At 44.4% G+C, this 16340-nt stretch overlaps 1 protein-coding gene across 5 annotated transcripts in view; it reads left to right on the top strand.

Moving 5' to 3' along the window:
• The window catches only part of acot7 (acyl-CoA thioesterase 7), a 51276-nt gene that overhangs the window by 18888 nt on the left and 16048 nt on the right, over positions 1-16340 (top strand). For all 5 annotated transcript variants that reach the window (XM_027011265.3, XM_027011264.3, XM_035536003.2 and 2 more), the window contains exon 8: positions 15007-15123. In XM_027011265.3, coding sequence (XP_026867066.2) covers positions 15007-15123 — 117 coding nt within the window. The remainder of the gene's footprint in view (positions 1-15006; positions 15124-16340) is intronic.

Here is a 16340-nt window from a genome sequence, read left to right as displayed (position 1 = left end):
GATGTTAAGATCTCATCTTTACAGTTCTACAGGGTGGTGTATTTTAAGCACGCGATGTTAAGATCTCATCTTTACAGTTCTACAGGGTGGTGTATTTTAAGCACGCGATGTTAAGATCTCATCTTTACAGTTCTACAGGGTGGTGTATTTTAAGTACGTGCTAATTAGACCTACTTTATGATAGTTTTTGTAATCCTCCAAACCCTCTAACTGTAGTTCCCTTCATCTAGAATATATGTGACATTTTGTGCTTTATACTAAGGTTTTATATTGAGATGATGTACACAAAAAGAAAATCCTTAATGGCCAGTCTGACAAACGCTAACAGATGCAACTAGAATAATGACTTAAGGGAATCAGAGAACGCATGCAGGTCATAAATTATCCCTAGCCATTCACCATGAAACCTTCTGTGGAAACATCATTACAAGAAAACAGTACCTCATCCAAAAATACTGTTGTTGCTAATTATGAAGGAACTGATTACCACTATGAAAATGGTGTAATGTTTACTGTAGTGCCTGCGGGCGTTTGCAGTAGCGTTCCCGGGTTTATTCCAGGATGGGCCTCAGTCTATGTTGGGAATGCAGTTCTCACTCTCGTACTGTTGCGGAGAGCGCGAAGCCGCATTACCGTGAGGCTGGCCCAAGCTCTGTGCTATTTGTATTACAGTTTGTCTCACACTTTCTCTCCTCCATATGGAAAATCTCTCTACTCTGTCCTGCTTTTGCTTGGTAAGGTGTAGAACTTACCTGTTCTCCAGAGTGTACCTTGTGAGCCAAATGGGACAGTGTTTCTTTTGAAGTATTTCCAAAATCTGCATTACAGAGTAGTAATGTAACTCTCGAGTGCGAAAAGTCAGTATGTTTGTAAGTTGTGTAAATTGGTATTATGTTAGTGGGGTTGTGTCCGCTAATATGGTGTTGGGTGTATGTAAGAACTTTGCTCTTAACAGCACTGTGCTAACCTAAGCTGTTTCCCAGTTGACCTTTCATACTCTATTTCACCCTGTTCTGCAGCCATATCTCATTCACTGTTTGGTGTGTGTGTGTGTGTGTGTGTGTGTGTGTGTGTGTGTGTGTGTGTGTGTGTGTGTGTGTGTGTGTGTGTGTGTGTGTGTGAGAGAGAGAGAGAGAGAGAGAGACTAAGAGCCAATCCATGTGTAAAAACATCGGAGAAAAATGAATAGCTCACTTACATCAATGTATAGGTCCCGTTAAAACGTCCTTGGGTGAGGATGGCACTCCTGCTGCCTGGGCCCAATCCATCCACTTCAAATTCCTCTGCTCCTCATCTTCTCCTCCCTCTAACCTCCACACCTCCCACACACTGACAGGCCTGTGGCAGCCTTAACGGTGTTGGCTCCAATCGGTGGAGCTTATTCATTAGCATTCGCTGAGAACGGGTCAGAGACGGGTCATTGCCATTTCGACCTGATTTGATTAATGGCTGAACGCAATGGGAGGGCCGAGGGTTACTCGATTTGTAGGCGCTTGGCGAGGTGATGTCAGCAGGGAAGGAGCGAGACGCCCGCGCGGGAATGAAGCGTCTTAGTCTCCTTCGAGATGCAAACTAACGAAGGAAGCACTGCGGTTGAGCAGAAATGTTTGAAAAATGGAAAAGGAAGCTGATAGTGCTCGCAGTTGTTCCAGCGGGTCCCTTTACCCGAGATGTAACGCGCAGCACTGGACGAGTGTTCTTTTGGGCTGTAAACAGAGAGCGTCAACAAGGAAACAATGCACAGGTGCACGCAGTCAATAATCAGGTGATTGGGCAGGGGGCAGGTGAGCGGTTTTTGTGTGCGTGTGTGTGTGTGTGTGTGTGTGTGTGTGTGTGTGTGTGTGAGTGTCAGTGGGCGTGTCCCTCGGGCAGGTGGCCTGGCGTACCGTGACAGCATAGTTCTTCAATAGGGCATGAGAAGGGGGCGGGGCTTGGCTCCTGGGAATCTACCCATCAGCAGAGTTTATCCAACCCTCCCAGTCGGACTAAGCACGGCTCTCAGGGGTATCTGAACATGTGTGTGTCAGATTAGCTATGCTATCTCCACGAGCAGTTCTGCCTATAGCCCGAAAACAGATTCAGAAGAACCAGTGAAACAGATTTTTAGCTTTTACGATGAGAAGTGCTTTGAGAGATTAGTCCATGAATGTGCATTTGAGGGGTCTAGAGAAAAATAGGCTTGCAATTTGCTATTTTGCTATTTTGTCAGTCCGGTTACCATGAGCACAATTACAATATAATTCAAAAGGGTTTATGAGAATAGATCTGCCCTAAATGATCATACCAGATGGCTATGTGCATGACACCTTATTGCACTCACCTCTGTTCTGAAGCATTATGGTCAACACCAGGAAATGCATGTTTCACGTCTTTGCTGGGGACAGTGTTGAGAGTTTGTGCTGGATGTCAGTTCTGCAAAACAAAGAGCCCAACCCTCAAATCTTGTGCTTTAAACCCTGTTAAATAGAAAGCAGTCTCCCCTAGTATCAGGGAGTTAAAGTGAATTTCACTGAGAAGGGGAGGGAGTGCTTGCTCTGTCAGAATACGGAGTAGGCTGGAGTTCAGCATGGTGCTGTGGATTGATGGACAGCTCGATGGGGGCTATGACCAGGCCAGCATTGGAGAAAATAACACATTTCCCCCCGGAGCCTTTTCACACAGCTGGGTCTCTGTAAGGACATCTGGCATGCGTACAGAAACACACACACACACGCACGCACACACACACACACACTCACACACAGAGTCTCTTTCCTCCTCTTTCTCATTCTCTTCCACACTCTGTATACCTTCCTCTTTGTGTGGCTCACCCTTCCTCACCCCAATCCACTGTAGCAGACAAAGGTGGTCAGAAGCTCCCGAATGTCCTGAATGCTTTTCTAAAAGATCAGAGAGCGCTCGCGCGCGTGTGCATGTCTAAGGGAGGGAGGTGATGTCTTTAGGTTTGTGTCTGGCCCCTGGCAGCCACCGGTACTGGACACAAAGCCAGCACGTCTGTCCGGGCTACGGCCGACATGCCTCTCGGGAAACAAATGAGTCTGTCTCCTCGTGTCTTCCTGTCTGCTCATCTCTTTCGTCTCCCTTTCTTCTTTGTCTCACCGATGCGCTTCTCGCTCCCGCACCCGGTTCGTCTTTTGTTCCTTTTGTGCGCTCTCTCTTTATTTTTCCTCTCTTTTCCATTTCCTTTCTCGTCCCTTCTTTTTCTCCTGGTTTTCGTCCCCTTCTTGTTGTCCTTCAGCTGAGCGAAAATGAGAATGGCGAGTTAACGAAGAGCACGTTGGCACACGTGTGAGTAGACACGTGAGAAGACGCGCGGAGGCTAAGCGAGTGTTTAAACGTCCTGAGCTCAAATACCACCGGCAGGCTGCTATAAATAGCCACCACGTGTAGGCATGACAAGGGCCACCATGTTGTACCATTGTTATAAAGGTTGGTTAGACTCAGTGGAGCAGCGTTTCTCACTTTTTTACGAAGTTCGCAAATGAAACCCCTGTGAGCTCTAACGTAGCATGGAAAACCACCTCTGTCTTAGCTATGGAAATGGGCTTCAGATCATTTCCTGTCTATCTTGAACAGAAGTGTTAGGAAAAGAGCCAGGAATAACGGGGTTTTCTTGTCAGCTGACTGCTCACGTGCTGAGACAGTGTTAAGCACGTGTCACAGCTGACTTCTCATTTGCTTGGACAGTGTTAAGCATGTGGTCACAGCTGACTGCTCGCATGCTGGGACAGTGTCCCGGATCTTGAAAGACAGTGTGTGAGTGCTGTCACACTGCCTTCACCACAAATGAAAGTGCAACACAGCCTCATTTTCCTGGTTTTCCAATAAGCCAGTTAAATAAGCCGTTTCCCGCTTTTCCTGGTGAATCGGGTTTTCATGGTGAATCAGATTTTCCTGGCACTATACCAAAAGAACCAGCTGTACAACCGCTTTCCCAAAAGACCCAGCTGTACCACTGCTTTCCCAAGAGACCCAGCTGTACCACTGCTTTCCCAAGAGACCCAGCTGTACCACTGCTTTCCCAAGAGACCCAGCTGTACCACTGCTTTCCCAAGAGACCCAGCTGTACCACTGCTTTCCCAAGAGACCCAGCTGTACCACTGCTTTCCCAAGAGACCCAGCTGTACCACTGCTTTCCCAAGAGACCCAGCTGTACCACTGCTTTCCCAGGAGACCCAGCTGTACCACGGCTTTCCCAGGAGACCCAGCTGTACCACTGCTTTCCCAAGAGACCCAGCTGTACCACTGCTTTCCCAAGAGACCCAGCTGTACCACTGCTTTCCCAAGAGACCCAGCTGTACCACTGCTTTCCCAAGAGACCCAGCTGTACCACTGCTTTCCCAAGAGACCCAGCTGTACCACTGCTTTCCCAAGAGACCCAGCTGTACCACTGCTTTCCCAAGAGACCCAGCTGTACCACTGCTTTCCCAAGAGACCCAGCTGTACCACTGCTTTCCCAAGAGACCCAGCTGTACCACTGCTTTCCCAGGAGACCCAGCTGTACCACGGCTTTCCCAGGAGACCCAGCTGTACCACGGCTTTCCCAGGAGACCCAGCTGTACCACGGCTTTCCCAGGAGACCCAGCTGTACCACGGCTTTCCCAAGAGACCCAGCTGTACCACGGCTTTCCCAAGAGACCCAGCTGTACCACTGCTTTCCCAAGAGACCCAGCTGTACCACTGCTTTCCCAAGAGACCCAGCTGTACCACGGCTTTCCCAGGAGACCCAGCTGTACCACGGCTTTCCCAGGAGATCCAGCTGTACCACAGCTTGTGGGGGCAGGGCACACTCTTGATCAGCCTTGCCATGCTCATGTCCTTTTTGACCTCACCTGTCTCCTCACTACACCCTGATGCTTTTATGCATTAGGAGATGCTAGTTTAGCAAAAGTGACTCTGGAGAGCCTGGTACACTGAAACTGCCTGCTACACTGTTATATACCCTGGTACACTGAAACTGCCTGCTACACTGTTATATACCCTGGTACACTGAAACTGCCTGCTACACTGTTATATACCCTGGTACACTGAAACTGCCTGCTACACTGTTATATACCCTGGTACACTGAAACTGCCTGCTACACTGTTATATACCCTGGTACACTGAAACTGCCGGGTACGTTGTTATTGCCCGATACACTTAAACAGCTGGGTACACTTTTGTGGTCTGGTAAGCTGTTGTAGCCTGGTACACTGGTAAATAGTTGTAACCTGGTGCACAGGTACACTGTTATACCAGTGTACCAACAACAAAATTTGTATTTTTCACTTATTACTACTTCCTGTTTATCGACTCATGTCCCTTGTCTGATGAACAGCCTGCAAAAGGCTACGTAACTCCTAGTGGAAACTCTTTCTGTTCTGAAAATCCATCAATGTTCCAAGGTTCCTTAAGTTCATTTTGGGTGATTCTTAGAAAGCTTACACTGGCCTTGCTTGCTTATACAGAGGTTTGACTGAACCTGTGTGTGTCTGTGTGTGTGTGTGTGTGTGTGTGTGTGTGTCTGTGTGTGTGTGTCAATGTTTGAGATGGGAAAGATGGTTGAACAGAGATGGCATGTATCTGTTTGGACAGAGAGGGTGTTCTCAAACCTTAAACAAATGAGTTCATAAATGCATCTGGATTTTCTCTAGTTAAGCTCCTCCAGAAATGATTATAGTGATGGGGAAGCTTATATCCATCATTACTGTGGTGGGGGTGGGAGTGTGTGTGGGTGGGTGTTAGAGGCGTAGCTTGCATTTTCACTAAGGGTGCAAGCAGGAAACACTAGATACAGGCTACAAGAATTGCATAAAACCTACACTAAACAAATACATAGAACTGTAAATGTCTGAGCAATCATGCAATAACAATTGTTGCTACTTCTGTAAAAAGCAACAACAGTGAAGGTATATTGATGCTAACATGTTCATTTCAATTGGTTGTCCAACCAAAAATGTCTTTAAGGTGATAAGAAGCAGTAGTTGGACATGACTAGTGTAGCGGATTGGAAAATATGTTTATTTTCGATATGTTTAGTTCTAAGCAGAGTGGTAGAGTCTTTGGAAGCAGCACATTCACAGCTGTTTGTACAAGCAAAAGTATAAATGAAAATAAGCAGAAACTGTGTATAACTTATTTATTAAATGAAAAAGCATTTGTTATGGTTTTACAAATTCTGCTTTCTGGAGGCTTCTGTGCATAGTTTTCCATGGGTGCCCATTGAAGCTCTGCTTTCGGTGTGTGTGTGGGTGGGTGGGTGGTTGTGGGTGTGTGTTACTCTCATTTGGAATCTGGTTACAAATTTGGCACCGTAATCTTAAACTGGGAGTGGATTCTTTGACAACTGAAAACACACGCGTAGCTTAAGTTACGAGGCACGCATGCCTTTTTTGTAACTACCTTTTTGGTTTCTCGGGGTCACTGATTTCATTTCTTTCTGTGTGTGTAACAAGTGATTGATTTGAGCTCGTCTTAGTGATTATGGTCATGAAGGGCTCTGGGGCCATTTGCTGGCTATGAGTCAGCTCACCATTGCTTTACGCTGCACACATGAAGAAAGCAGTCCCAGGAGGCCCCTGTACGACACTACTTCTGGAGCACCAGGAAAGTCAGCGGACAAATATACATAACGTGGGCCTCCTCGAGCCATTATGTGATGGTACCCCAGAACGGGTTGCCACGGTAACAGTTCATTATGAAGCAGTTCAGTTCAAGCCGTTTGATTATACCGCTGTGATTAAAACACAGTGCAGGGGAAGGGGGTGAGTGTGAGAGATGAAGAGAGGCGTGGGGGTGTACATGTTTCAGTGGCAGAGTGGCACCGAATTTTATTTACAAGCCATAAGCACGCTTGTTTTTGTAGGCAACAAAAATGCCTGAAGTTGAGTGGAGAATTAGTCAGGACAGAAAGCGCATGGCAGAGAATGCCAAGTGGTCATGCGGAGGAGGACGTCTGTCATTTTATATGGCTGTTCTGGCCTTAGTGCATTGTGGGAGAAGATCTGGCACCAGTCATCACAGGGAATGATGATGTCACGTGCCACCGGACCCTCCTGTAGTGGCCTTTACCCCCCAGCTGGGCGGTCAGCTCTCTGCCTGGCCTCTCCACAGCTCGGGGCCCCCGTGGTCCTCGCAGCACTCTCGCCACCGGACAAGGCCCCTCAGATGGCCCCGGCCACCGTTGCGGTCGCCCCCGCTTGGGCGAACGGTTGAATTTCGCTCAGTTTCCTTGGGTTTGTAGAGCTTTGAATGAAAGTGTGAAATGATCTGGAAGGAAGGAAAATATATAACATCAAACAAAAAATATGTCGTCAGATATAAAATTAAGCTTCCGTATTTCCTTTAAATTTAATGTTTCCTTTGAATTAAGTTGTGTGACATGAAATAAACAAAAAAACAAAGACCATTATCAGTATGTCAGAGAGACATACTGTTCACCTTAACATAGGCATGTACAGAAAGATGAAAAGATGAGCTTTCGTAAATTGAAATAACATGGTTACGCACCTGACCACGTCATCCGTCCTGGAAATGTCTCGTTATTATAAGACGTCAATTGCCTGTAATTCATCGTTTGAACAGCCATTGTTCTTCCCAAGCACAAGAGAACATTTCAGACCCTCAGACGTCGAGCAGGAGCACAATTGCTCCAAACTGCCGTGTTTGATGTAGCAAAGCTGTCTTTAAAGGAATGGCCTACCGCCCACTTCAGTCAACTCGTTTCAGTTCAGTTTATGAACTCTTCTTTATAAACTGTTTTACATGAATACTTCAAACCAAGATGTTAACCATAACCCCAAGCAGCTGCCCTTGGGAGGTTGAGGTGTTGCTAAATGGGCCTCACCAGCTTCTACTGATTGTATTTTTGTGTCTTTTCCTTCCTGAGATAAGGATGGTCCAAGCTTACATGGTCCAAGCTCCTAGATGTCATGGATAAATTAAATTAATAAAAACATTTATTTTTCTGTCTAATCTATAGTCATTTCTTTCATATCTAAGAGTGCATAATGCTGAAATAAATTAAATTAATCTTAATCAGTGTAATATTAATCTCAACTTTATTCTGTATGTAAGCCTTTTGCAGTACAATTCCACTCAATGCACTTTCTGTACTGAACAATGCAGTATGAGCCTTATACAACCACTGTAAATGCACATAAGTTTGAGTTTAGGGTTCAAACATTACCCTCAGTTAAAGTTGAGGCAAGAAATTTGAACCATCAGACAAGGCTTACCTGTTTTCTAAAAAATACAAACAGTTTGACCATAAGAGCATGTGATCACATTCATTACTGAATTGTATTTCCTGTCCTTTGTGTTTGGGCAGTAGACTTGTGACTCAGGTGGCAAAACGCCTCAAGACTCTGTTCCAAGCGCGTGTGTGATCATGGGCTCATGCCCTGTTGTGAGCACACTCAGACAAGTGTGATCATGACACCACTCACACAAGGCTGCAGGTAGAGGCCACTATCGATATCAGAATGACCTCACCCATTGCTTACCCTTACCCCACGCCCATTTTATTATTTGCCCTCTCTTCTGGAGGCAACATCATCAGTAACGGCAAAGCGTCAGCCACAAATTGTCGAGAAACGTTTCGTGAGGTAGTGTGTAGATTTGTGTGTGCGTAGAGTTGTGTGTGTGTGTGTAGGGTTGTTGATTTTTTTTTTCTTCGTTTGTTTGTTTGGCGGCATGTGTAAATTGAGGAGATCTCACTTCGAGATGAGAGTCCCGATGGATTCACCTCACACTCTGTGCCAGGGCAAAGCCATGTCTGTACTTGTAGAGCTATGGGAACATTATTAAATGAGCAGCCCTGGCTGTGTAAAACACAGGGCATTTCTGTAGGAAACATTTGGCAGTAGCATGATGATAAAGTTAAATGAGTGCATTTAGCTTGCAAAGTGTTTAATTTAGTTACTTGCTATTATCGCACGGAAGCCATTGAAGTTCTTCCCCACTAACCATTTCAACTATGGCACGTAAAACATTATCTCTCTGCTTTTCGCTGATTAAGATGTCAGGAGTGAAGGATTGCATTTTCATTTAACTGCAAAGGCTCACGGCAGTGTTGTCTGAGCTGGTTTCCCCCCATGCAACCTTCGGGAGTGAAAAGTCAAACTCAAACAAACTTGCAGAAGACTGAACTGTCACTAGCCACAGGGAGCATGCCAGCCCGAAGGCTGACGAAGAGAATCAAAGCTCCGCAAATCCAAACGAGCTGAAATTCCACTCTTTTGATATCGCTGAGCTCTGGAGTGTTTGGAGAGGTTTGGTTCAGCTGCTTCTCCTCAAACCAGTGGGGATGAGGAGTCCCCAGCTGATCTCGACAGCGAATTTGATGAGCCCTCTCCACGAGCCGCCTTTTGCTCGTGATCAGAACACGGCTACCTCTGCTCTGGGCCGGTCACAGAAAGGTTACCACTGCGTCTGAATTTACTGAAGGGATTGTTATTGTGACACTCCAGATGTAGTAAAATCAGGATTTGTTTGCCGGTAAGCAGGGATCTAATATTCCCGAGATACATGTTGGGTAAAGGCAGCTGACGTACAGCCAAGTAGTGATGCTACTGTGGAAATGTGCAAGTTTTTAATATACTGTTGCAAAAGTATATTTTTCTTTCTTTAAAATAATGTGTTCATCTGGCAACAAGGGACTAGATGTTTTAACTTAATATAACAATAATAAGAAGAATAGTAGCAGTAGTAATGATTTTATTTATAAGCAACTTTTAAAATATCCTAGGTCACTGTACATACAGTAAAACGGCAAAGATAAGATGGGCATGAGATTGCCCAGTTGCCACGTGGGGCTAACAGTCAAGAACTTCTCAATCTCCCAGTCAGGTTATTTAGCTTTAAGATGTTTTGGTCATAAATGAAAGGTAAGAGTGCTTTGGACTGATATGCACTCTCTTCATTTTGAATGAGGTTTGCCTCTGCCTTGTGCTTCTGACAGCAAAATCAATAGCATGCAGTATATTTTTAGAATACTATATTGTGAAAAAGAGCCTGTCTGAACTCAGCTAATGCCTGCATTCAATACCATGTCTTGGAAAGGCTATTATAATTAAAGTCCATATAGTGTATTTTGTTCTGTGAAAGATTGTATACCTTTTTACTTTTTACAGATTTGTCAACACTGTATTTGGAGTTAGCATTAAAAAATTGCTGTCTAGAAGAGAACAGCACGTGTGATCTAACTTTTTACATAAAAACAAAAGTCTGGCATAAAAAAATGGTCTTATTCTTGCAGCTGGCAGGTGGGGTGACCATTAGAGCATTCTAGAAAATTTCTACAGTGAGGGTTTAGGTGTCTTTGATCCTAATGTATGCAGTCTACTGAACATGAGCGACCAGCCAAGGCGTCTTGGACGTGGTCCGTTTTCGTGGCGGAACGTGCAGGGAGACAGATGGTGAGGTCATCACAGTCATGAATTCCACCGCCTCCCCCCCACACCAGATGAGACTAAGGACGAGTCAAAACATCTGTTGTTGTCGTCACGGAAGCCCGAACAAGACCTCATACGTACTGCTCAGCCTCGCCGGTGAGGACGGCCAGGTCTCAATGGCTTGGAGATCTCTCCATGCAGAATCCATAATTATGCAAAGCCTAACACTGAAGACAGCTGGGAACAATTCAGACAGTGTAAGCTAAGCCCCCTGTAGCTGGACTAAATTGGCTTGTGGAGAAGTGGGGACTTGCTGACTCTCGGAAAGAGAAAAGAGAAAATAAAGACGTGTGACAAAGTTATACCTCAAAAAAGTGTTCTGAGGTCCAGAAGATCCTCGGGCCTTTTTGTTTTAAGTCCATAACGATGCTTGTTCTTTATTTTTCAGCAGCAGATGGCTCTCACTAAGGTGAACACATTTTTCCTAAAGGATTGTTTTAATGGAGATTTACACTAATATTCCTGCATGACTGCTTCATTTGCTCATATTCCATCATTACCACAATACCTGTTAGTTCAGGGCATTTAGTGTGAAGAAATCTTTTGCCATTTTCTCATATCTTGATCATTTCCACACAGCAAGCATTTTGCATCTGTCTCATTTAGCATGGGATCCATTGCCAGTGGACATTCAGAGTTACAGTATAATCTATGGAAAAAGTCTGTGTAATGACTGGATGGTTAACTGTGTAATAACCAGGCAGAAGATCTGCTAGGTATCAGGGAGCAAGCAGAACTGCTATCAAAGCACAGACAGATTATCATTTCTGTTTTTCAGACAATCATTAGTGGTTACCATGTTAAACAGGTTCAGCATAAACAGACAGCCACCTGACAAATAGGAACCTTGTGCGGGCGCTGGAGCACAAACCTGGGCTGTGTAAAACCAGACAGTGGCACCTTTATGTCCAGTTAGCCGTATACCTTTATTGTGTAATGGTAATTATAGCCACTGTCAAGTGTACACCGACATCTAGCCTGTAATACTTGCGCTTGTTGTCTTGGGGCAAGCCGCACTAACAGACACTCAGTTAATCATCCCTGCAAATGTCCTGAGAGGTGAAACAAAAAGACTGCTCAAAAGAATGACAAGATAATCATTTACTTTCCCTCCTTTTTATAATACAACAAGCATACCCATATTTCACAAATATGAGAATGGTACAAAATTCAACTTCTTCCAAATGTATTATGAAGGTATAATGTGCTATATTGGGTATACCCTCATAATTCTTTTCTCATTTTTGCCTTTGGTTGTTTTCTTCAGACTGCAAGGTCATTATTGTGATGTCTTGGTGTGAAAACAGATTCATTCATCATGCGTAAACGCCAAAGTGGATTCCTGTCACAGTGCTTTTTACTATTAGGCTGTTTATTAGCGCTACATACTCCATGGTTGGATTCAGTAATCTAATGTGCTTCTCTTAGCCTCGATAATGTGTTAGAGATGGTACCTGCATTTTTGAAAACCCACATTAAATTCTGATCTGGGCTTATACCTTGGTAAGGGGTTTCTTTAACCATTTTCTAGCTTACTGTACAAAGACAAGACATGTTCACAGCCCTGAAGCAAAAGTTAAGTGACAAACCTCAAAGCAGTACTACATGGCAAAAATATCTGAACATCTGATCATTGCACCTATATGAGCCTGTTAGACATCCCATTCCACATTCGTGGGTATTAAAAAGGCTTTCTCTGAGATTGTAGAATGTGTCTGTGGAATTTGTGCCCGTTCATTCAAAAGAGCATTTTGAGGTTAGGCACTGATTTTGGCCTGGCTCACAATCGACATTCCAATTTATCCCAAAGGAATTAATTGGGGTTGAGGTCAGGGCTGAGTGCAGGCCACTGGAGTTCCTTACCACAGACCATTAAACCATGTCTTTAGGGACGTCACTTAATGTACTGGGGCACCATCAAGCTGAAACAGGAAAAAGCCTTTGCCAAACTGTTACCACAAAGTTGGACACACACATGTCTAAAATATAATTACATTTAGTGTTAACAATGCAGTTCACTGGAACTAATCCTTGAAAAATAGCCCTACACCATTATCCCTACTCCACCAAATTTACTGTTGGCACTGTTGCATTCTGGTAGGTAGTGTTCTCCTGGCATCTGCCAAACCCAGATTCACCGATTAGCCTGCCAGATAGTGATGTGCGATTTATCTCTGCACCGCGCACGTTTCTACTGCTCCAGTGTCCAGTGGTGACAGGCTTCACACTCCAAAGCCCACGCTTGGCATTGTGCACATTAATAGTAGTGTGTGCAACTTCAGGAAGATCCCGACACAGTTCTTGCACTGGTGTTGCTTCTAGATGCTATTTGGAACTTTGTAGTGAATGATGCAACAGAGAGCAGCCAATTTTGTTACATCACTGTTTCGGTACTCACACTCAATAGCCCCATTCTGTGTGTTGGTGTCGTCCACCACTTTGTGGTTGAGCTGTTGTTGCTCCTAGATACCTATACTTCCATTTCACAATAAGAGCACTTAAACCTGACTGGAGTAGAGCTAACAGATCTAGAAATTTCACTAAGCTCTTTACTAGTACCAATTCTGCTGTGAGTGTTTGTCTACGGAGACTTTATCCACCAGTTAGCAATTGATGTGGCTGTAACACCTTAACTCAATAATTAGGAAAGGTATCCACATATCTTTAACTACATACTGTCATTTAAGCTCATTAATCCTAAGTCACTGAGCAGCCCACAGGTGTCCCCATAGACAGACCGTGCTGTGGACAGTGTGTTGCTTCAGGCCCGACTGGTATGCATGCGTACCGTAGCTTGTGTGCACTGCATGCTGGCTCCTGCCACCATGGTCCCAGCCTCCACTCCTCACCTTAATAATGTGATCATGGAACTACATCTCTCCAGGCTCCGAAACCTGCTAATGACCGTTGGAGACGCATGTAAAATATGTCCTGCTGTTTTCCAGCCTAGGCATGTGAAAAGGGCCTGCTTACCATAACATGATGCATTTTCCTGACTGCTTCTGTATGAATCTCGCCAGGCTGGAGCATTGCCTTTGGGTTGATGGCGTCCAACTCGTGCACCATGGTTGGACCCCAATTTGGAAGACATGAGTGGTGTGTAAAAATAGCATTTCAGGGCATCTGAAAGGTACAGCTGCATAGGCAAATGCTGTTCAGTAGATGATGCCAACATTTTGCACATTATCTGCCTCATCAGCTAAGTGGCATTTTAATAACTCATTATTGAATAACTCATACATTGTCGCTTTTTAGTTGCAGTTTTCAAACTTTTTCGTTTTGTTCTAGGATCATCTCTTAAAGTGGGTATACGCCCGCTGTGTATACTGGTTGCTAGTCATCACTTAGAAAAATCCTCAGACGAGCTTTGTTTTGATGTACAAGTGAGCGCGAGAGAGCATACCATGTCACTTTCTCTCTCTCTCTCTCTCTTTTTCTCTGTCTGTCTCTCTCTCTGTCTATGTCGCTTTTCACCATTATCACGTGGTTCCATCGAGGTAGGCCTCTTTCGCTTCAAGCAAAGAAACCACCACTCTGCTAAAGCAGGCATGGAGGTGGCTGTCCCTCCCGTCTGTAGCAGCACATGGCCCTGCTGATGGACATCATCAACAGCTGTTTCCTTGTCACTTGAACGTCAAGCTGGGGCACCAGTGGCAGAGGGATCAAGCACAGCACCGTACCGTGAAACTGGTAGCGCTGGACTGGGTGTAGGAATAAACACACGGGCATACAAGCTGAAACAGTTTCTTTCAGAAGCCGAAATCACATGATAGTGTAGGGGCTTAAAATACTTAGTGGATATGCCGGGTCGTATTTGGACAGCTTTCGCACTAGCAAATAATCGAAAAAAATAGGTGACCCAGATCTTGGTGGTATTGCACTTGTGGTTGAGCCCAGTGTAAATGTGTTCATCCACTAGTGCATCAATGCTAGCAGCTTTGGCACGGTGGGAACAGGAGTGCTGTAATCTCCTAAAAGTGTTTTAAATGGTGTGGTGTTTATGAAACAACCTTAAGGGACAGTAGACCCCTTGCTGCTGTGAATTTATATCTGTGCATTTCCAGTGATCAGAACTATTTATGCTTTTTAGATCTATGCAAGAATCCCCTTTTAAGTCTATGAAGTATCAGTTATGGTGTTCATTTGATTTTGCTTGATTTGGCTTTTTGCAAGGTGGCCAGTACTTCAAAAAAACAGTGTTGCCTTACTCAAGAATGCATCAGAATGCTCCAGTGTGAAGCCGAACATGCATGAAATGGGAGAACCAAATGAAAACAAGGGAAGCTACTCATAGAATTTGAACACAACAAGTTGTAGTAGTCACATTGTTAAAGTCATTATATGCATTTGTATGTCTACAGAGATCGATATGGTTCATTGGTTTGCTGTTGATGAAGATGATTTTAGAAGCAAGATCCAGCAGTAACCAAAATACCAGGGGTCCTTGACAGTGATTTTATTCACAAAGTTTGATTAATATGACACCTAGATTTGTTTTGTTTGTTTTTTTTTCTCTTGTATTCCATTTTTTTAGTTTCATTACCATCTGATATGTTTTCCTCTTATTTCCAGGTGTAACTATGAAGCTGATGGACGAGGTGGCAGGAATTGTGGCGGCTCGCCACTGCAAGACCAACATTGTGACCGCATCAGTGGATGCCATCAACTTCCACCGCAAGATCAAGAAAGGTAAACGAGGATGCAGGAAACGCACTGTGATGGGTCGTTTTGATGCAGCCACTAAAACCAAAGGACGCTCGACCCTTTAAAACTGACTGACCTGCCTTTTTGACACACACACAGACATATAAAGTGAACGCTCCCATTAGTGCTCTCTTACAAGACCTCTTTCTGTGTTTTCTTTGTTACATCCTAACGCAGATGGGTCTAAATTGCCGTTACCGATCCTCAGTTCTGACACCTACATGTCAGCATCTGTATAAGGTGCTTCCTGTGCTTCATTACAGAGTCGCAGCAGCGTCTGAGATAGAGCTCGGCTAGTCCGCAGTGCAAGCTGTTTATATTTATGTCACGGGACAAGCAAACAGTGTCCCCGCCAGATTATTGCGACATGAGAAACAATATCCACGACGCTCCGAGGGCTGTTTTGATGGGTATCTGTGCAAGCCAATTCTGACTGAGCCACTACGTGACTTAAGAAAACAAAGCGAATGGGACAGCGGAAAATGAAATGGATATAAAATAAAATACGCCACCCACAGCCTTGGACTGTCACTGATGTTTTCCACTGCGTGTCTGGGAAAAGATTGTAATCTGATAGCTCCCTGCAAAGCCAGACAAAAAGAGTTTCCATAAGAGACAGTGGAACATTAATGCTTGAGGAGAATCAATGCTCTTCTGTCATCTTTGAATCAATGTACACTCTCTCTCTCTGTGTACACACACACACACACACACACACACACTGTACTATGCAGTATTTAGTAATATGCACTTAGAGAGTGTAAGAGGCAGTGCATCATTACTACTGTTGCCAGCCAATAGGTATTCATTTTCCTTTCACCGCAGCACTGTAGGATCCGAGACTTCCCCCGTTTCCCGTTTTGACTCCCACCATCACCACAGCCGGTTGTAGTTTCACACTGAGTAAGTGAGTGCAAATGAATAATAGATCCTATTAATATTTGATCCTATTACTTTTGTCAGTCTCCTACTGCTCGTGGCTGGAGTTGTCTATGGTCTATGCCTTAGCACAGCATCAAAATATGAGTCGCAATACTAACAATGCAAAAAGATGACATAAAAATGAGAGGTGAGGATATTGATTTGAATGACCAAAGCACCCATTGGGCAAAAGTGTCATTAGCATAAAAATCCTTTCTTAGTCTTTTCTAGACATGAACTCATAAATCCTTTCATCATTCTAAATGGTTAACTTTCAGAAC

Source organism: Electrophorus electricus, chromosome 20, assembly GCF_041902795.1.
Source record: "Electrophorus electricus isolate QZ-2024a chromosome 20, ASM4190279v1, whole genome shotgun sequence".
NCBI lineage: Eukaryota > Metazoa > Chordata > Actinopteri > Gymnotiformes > Gymnotidae > Electrophorus > Electrophorus electricus.
Note: the sequence above shows the minus strand (reverse complement) of the source record. Positions and strands in the feature narration are given on the sequence as shown.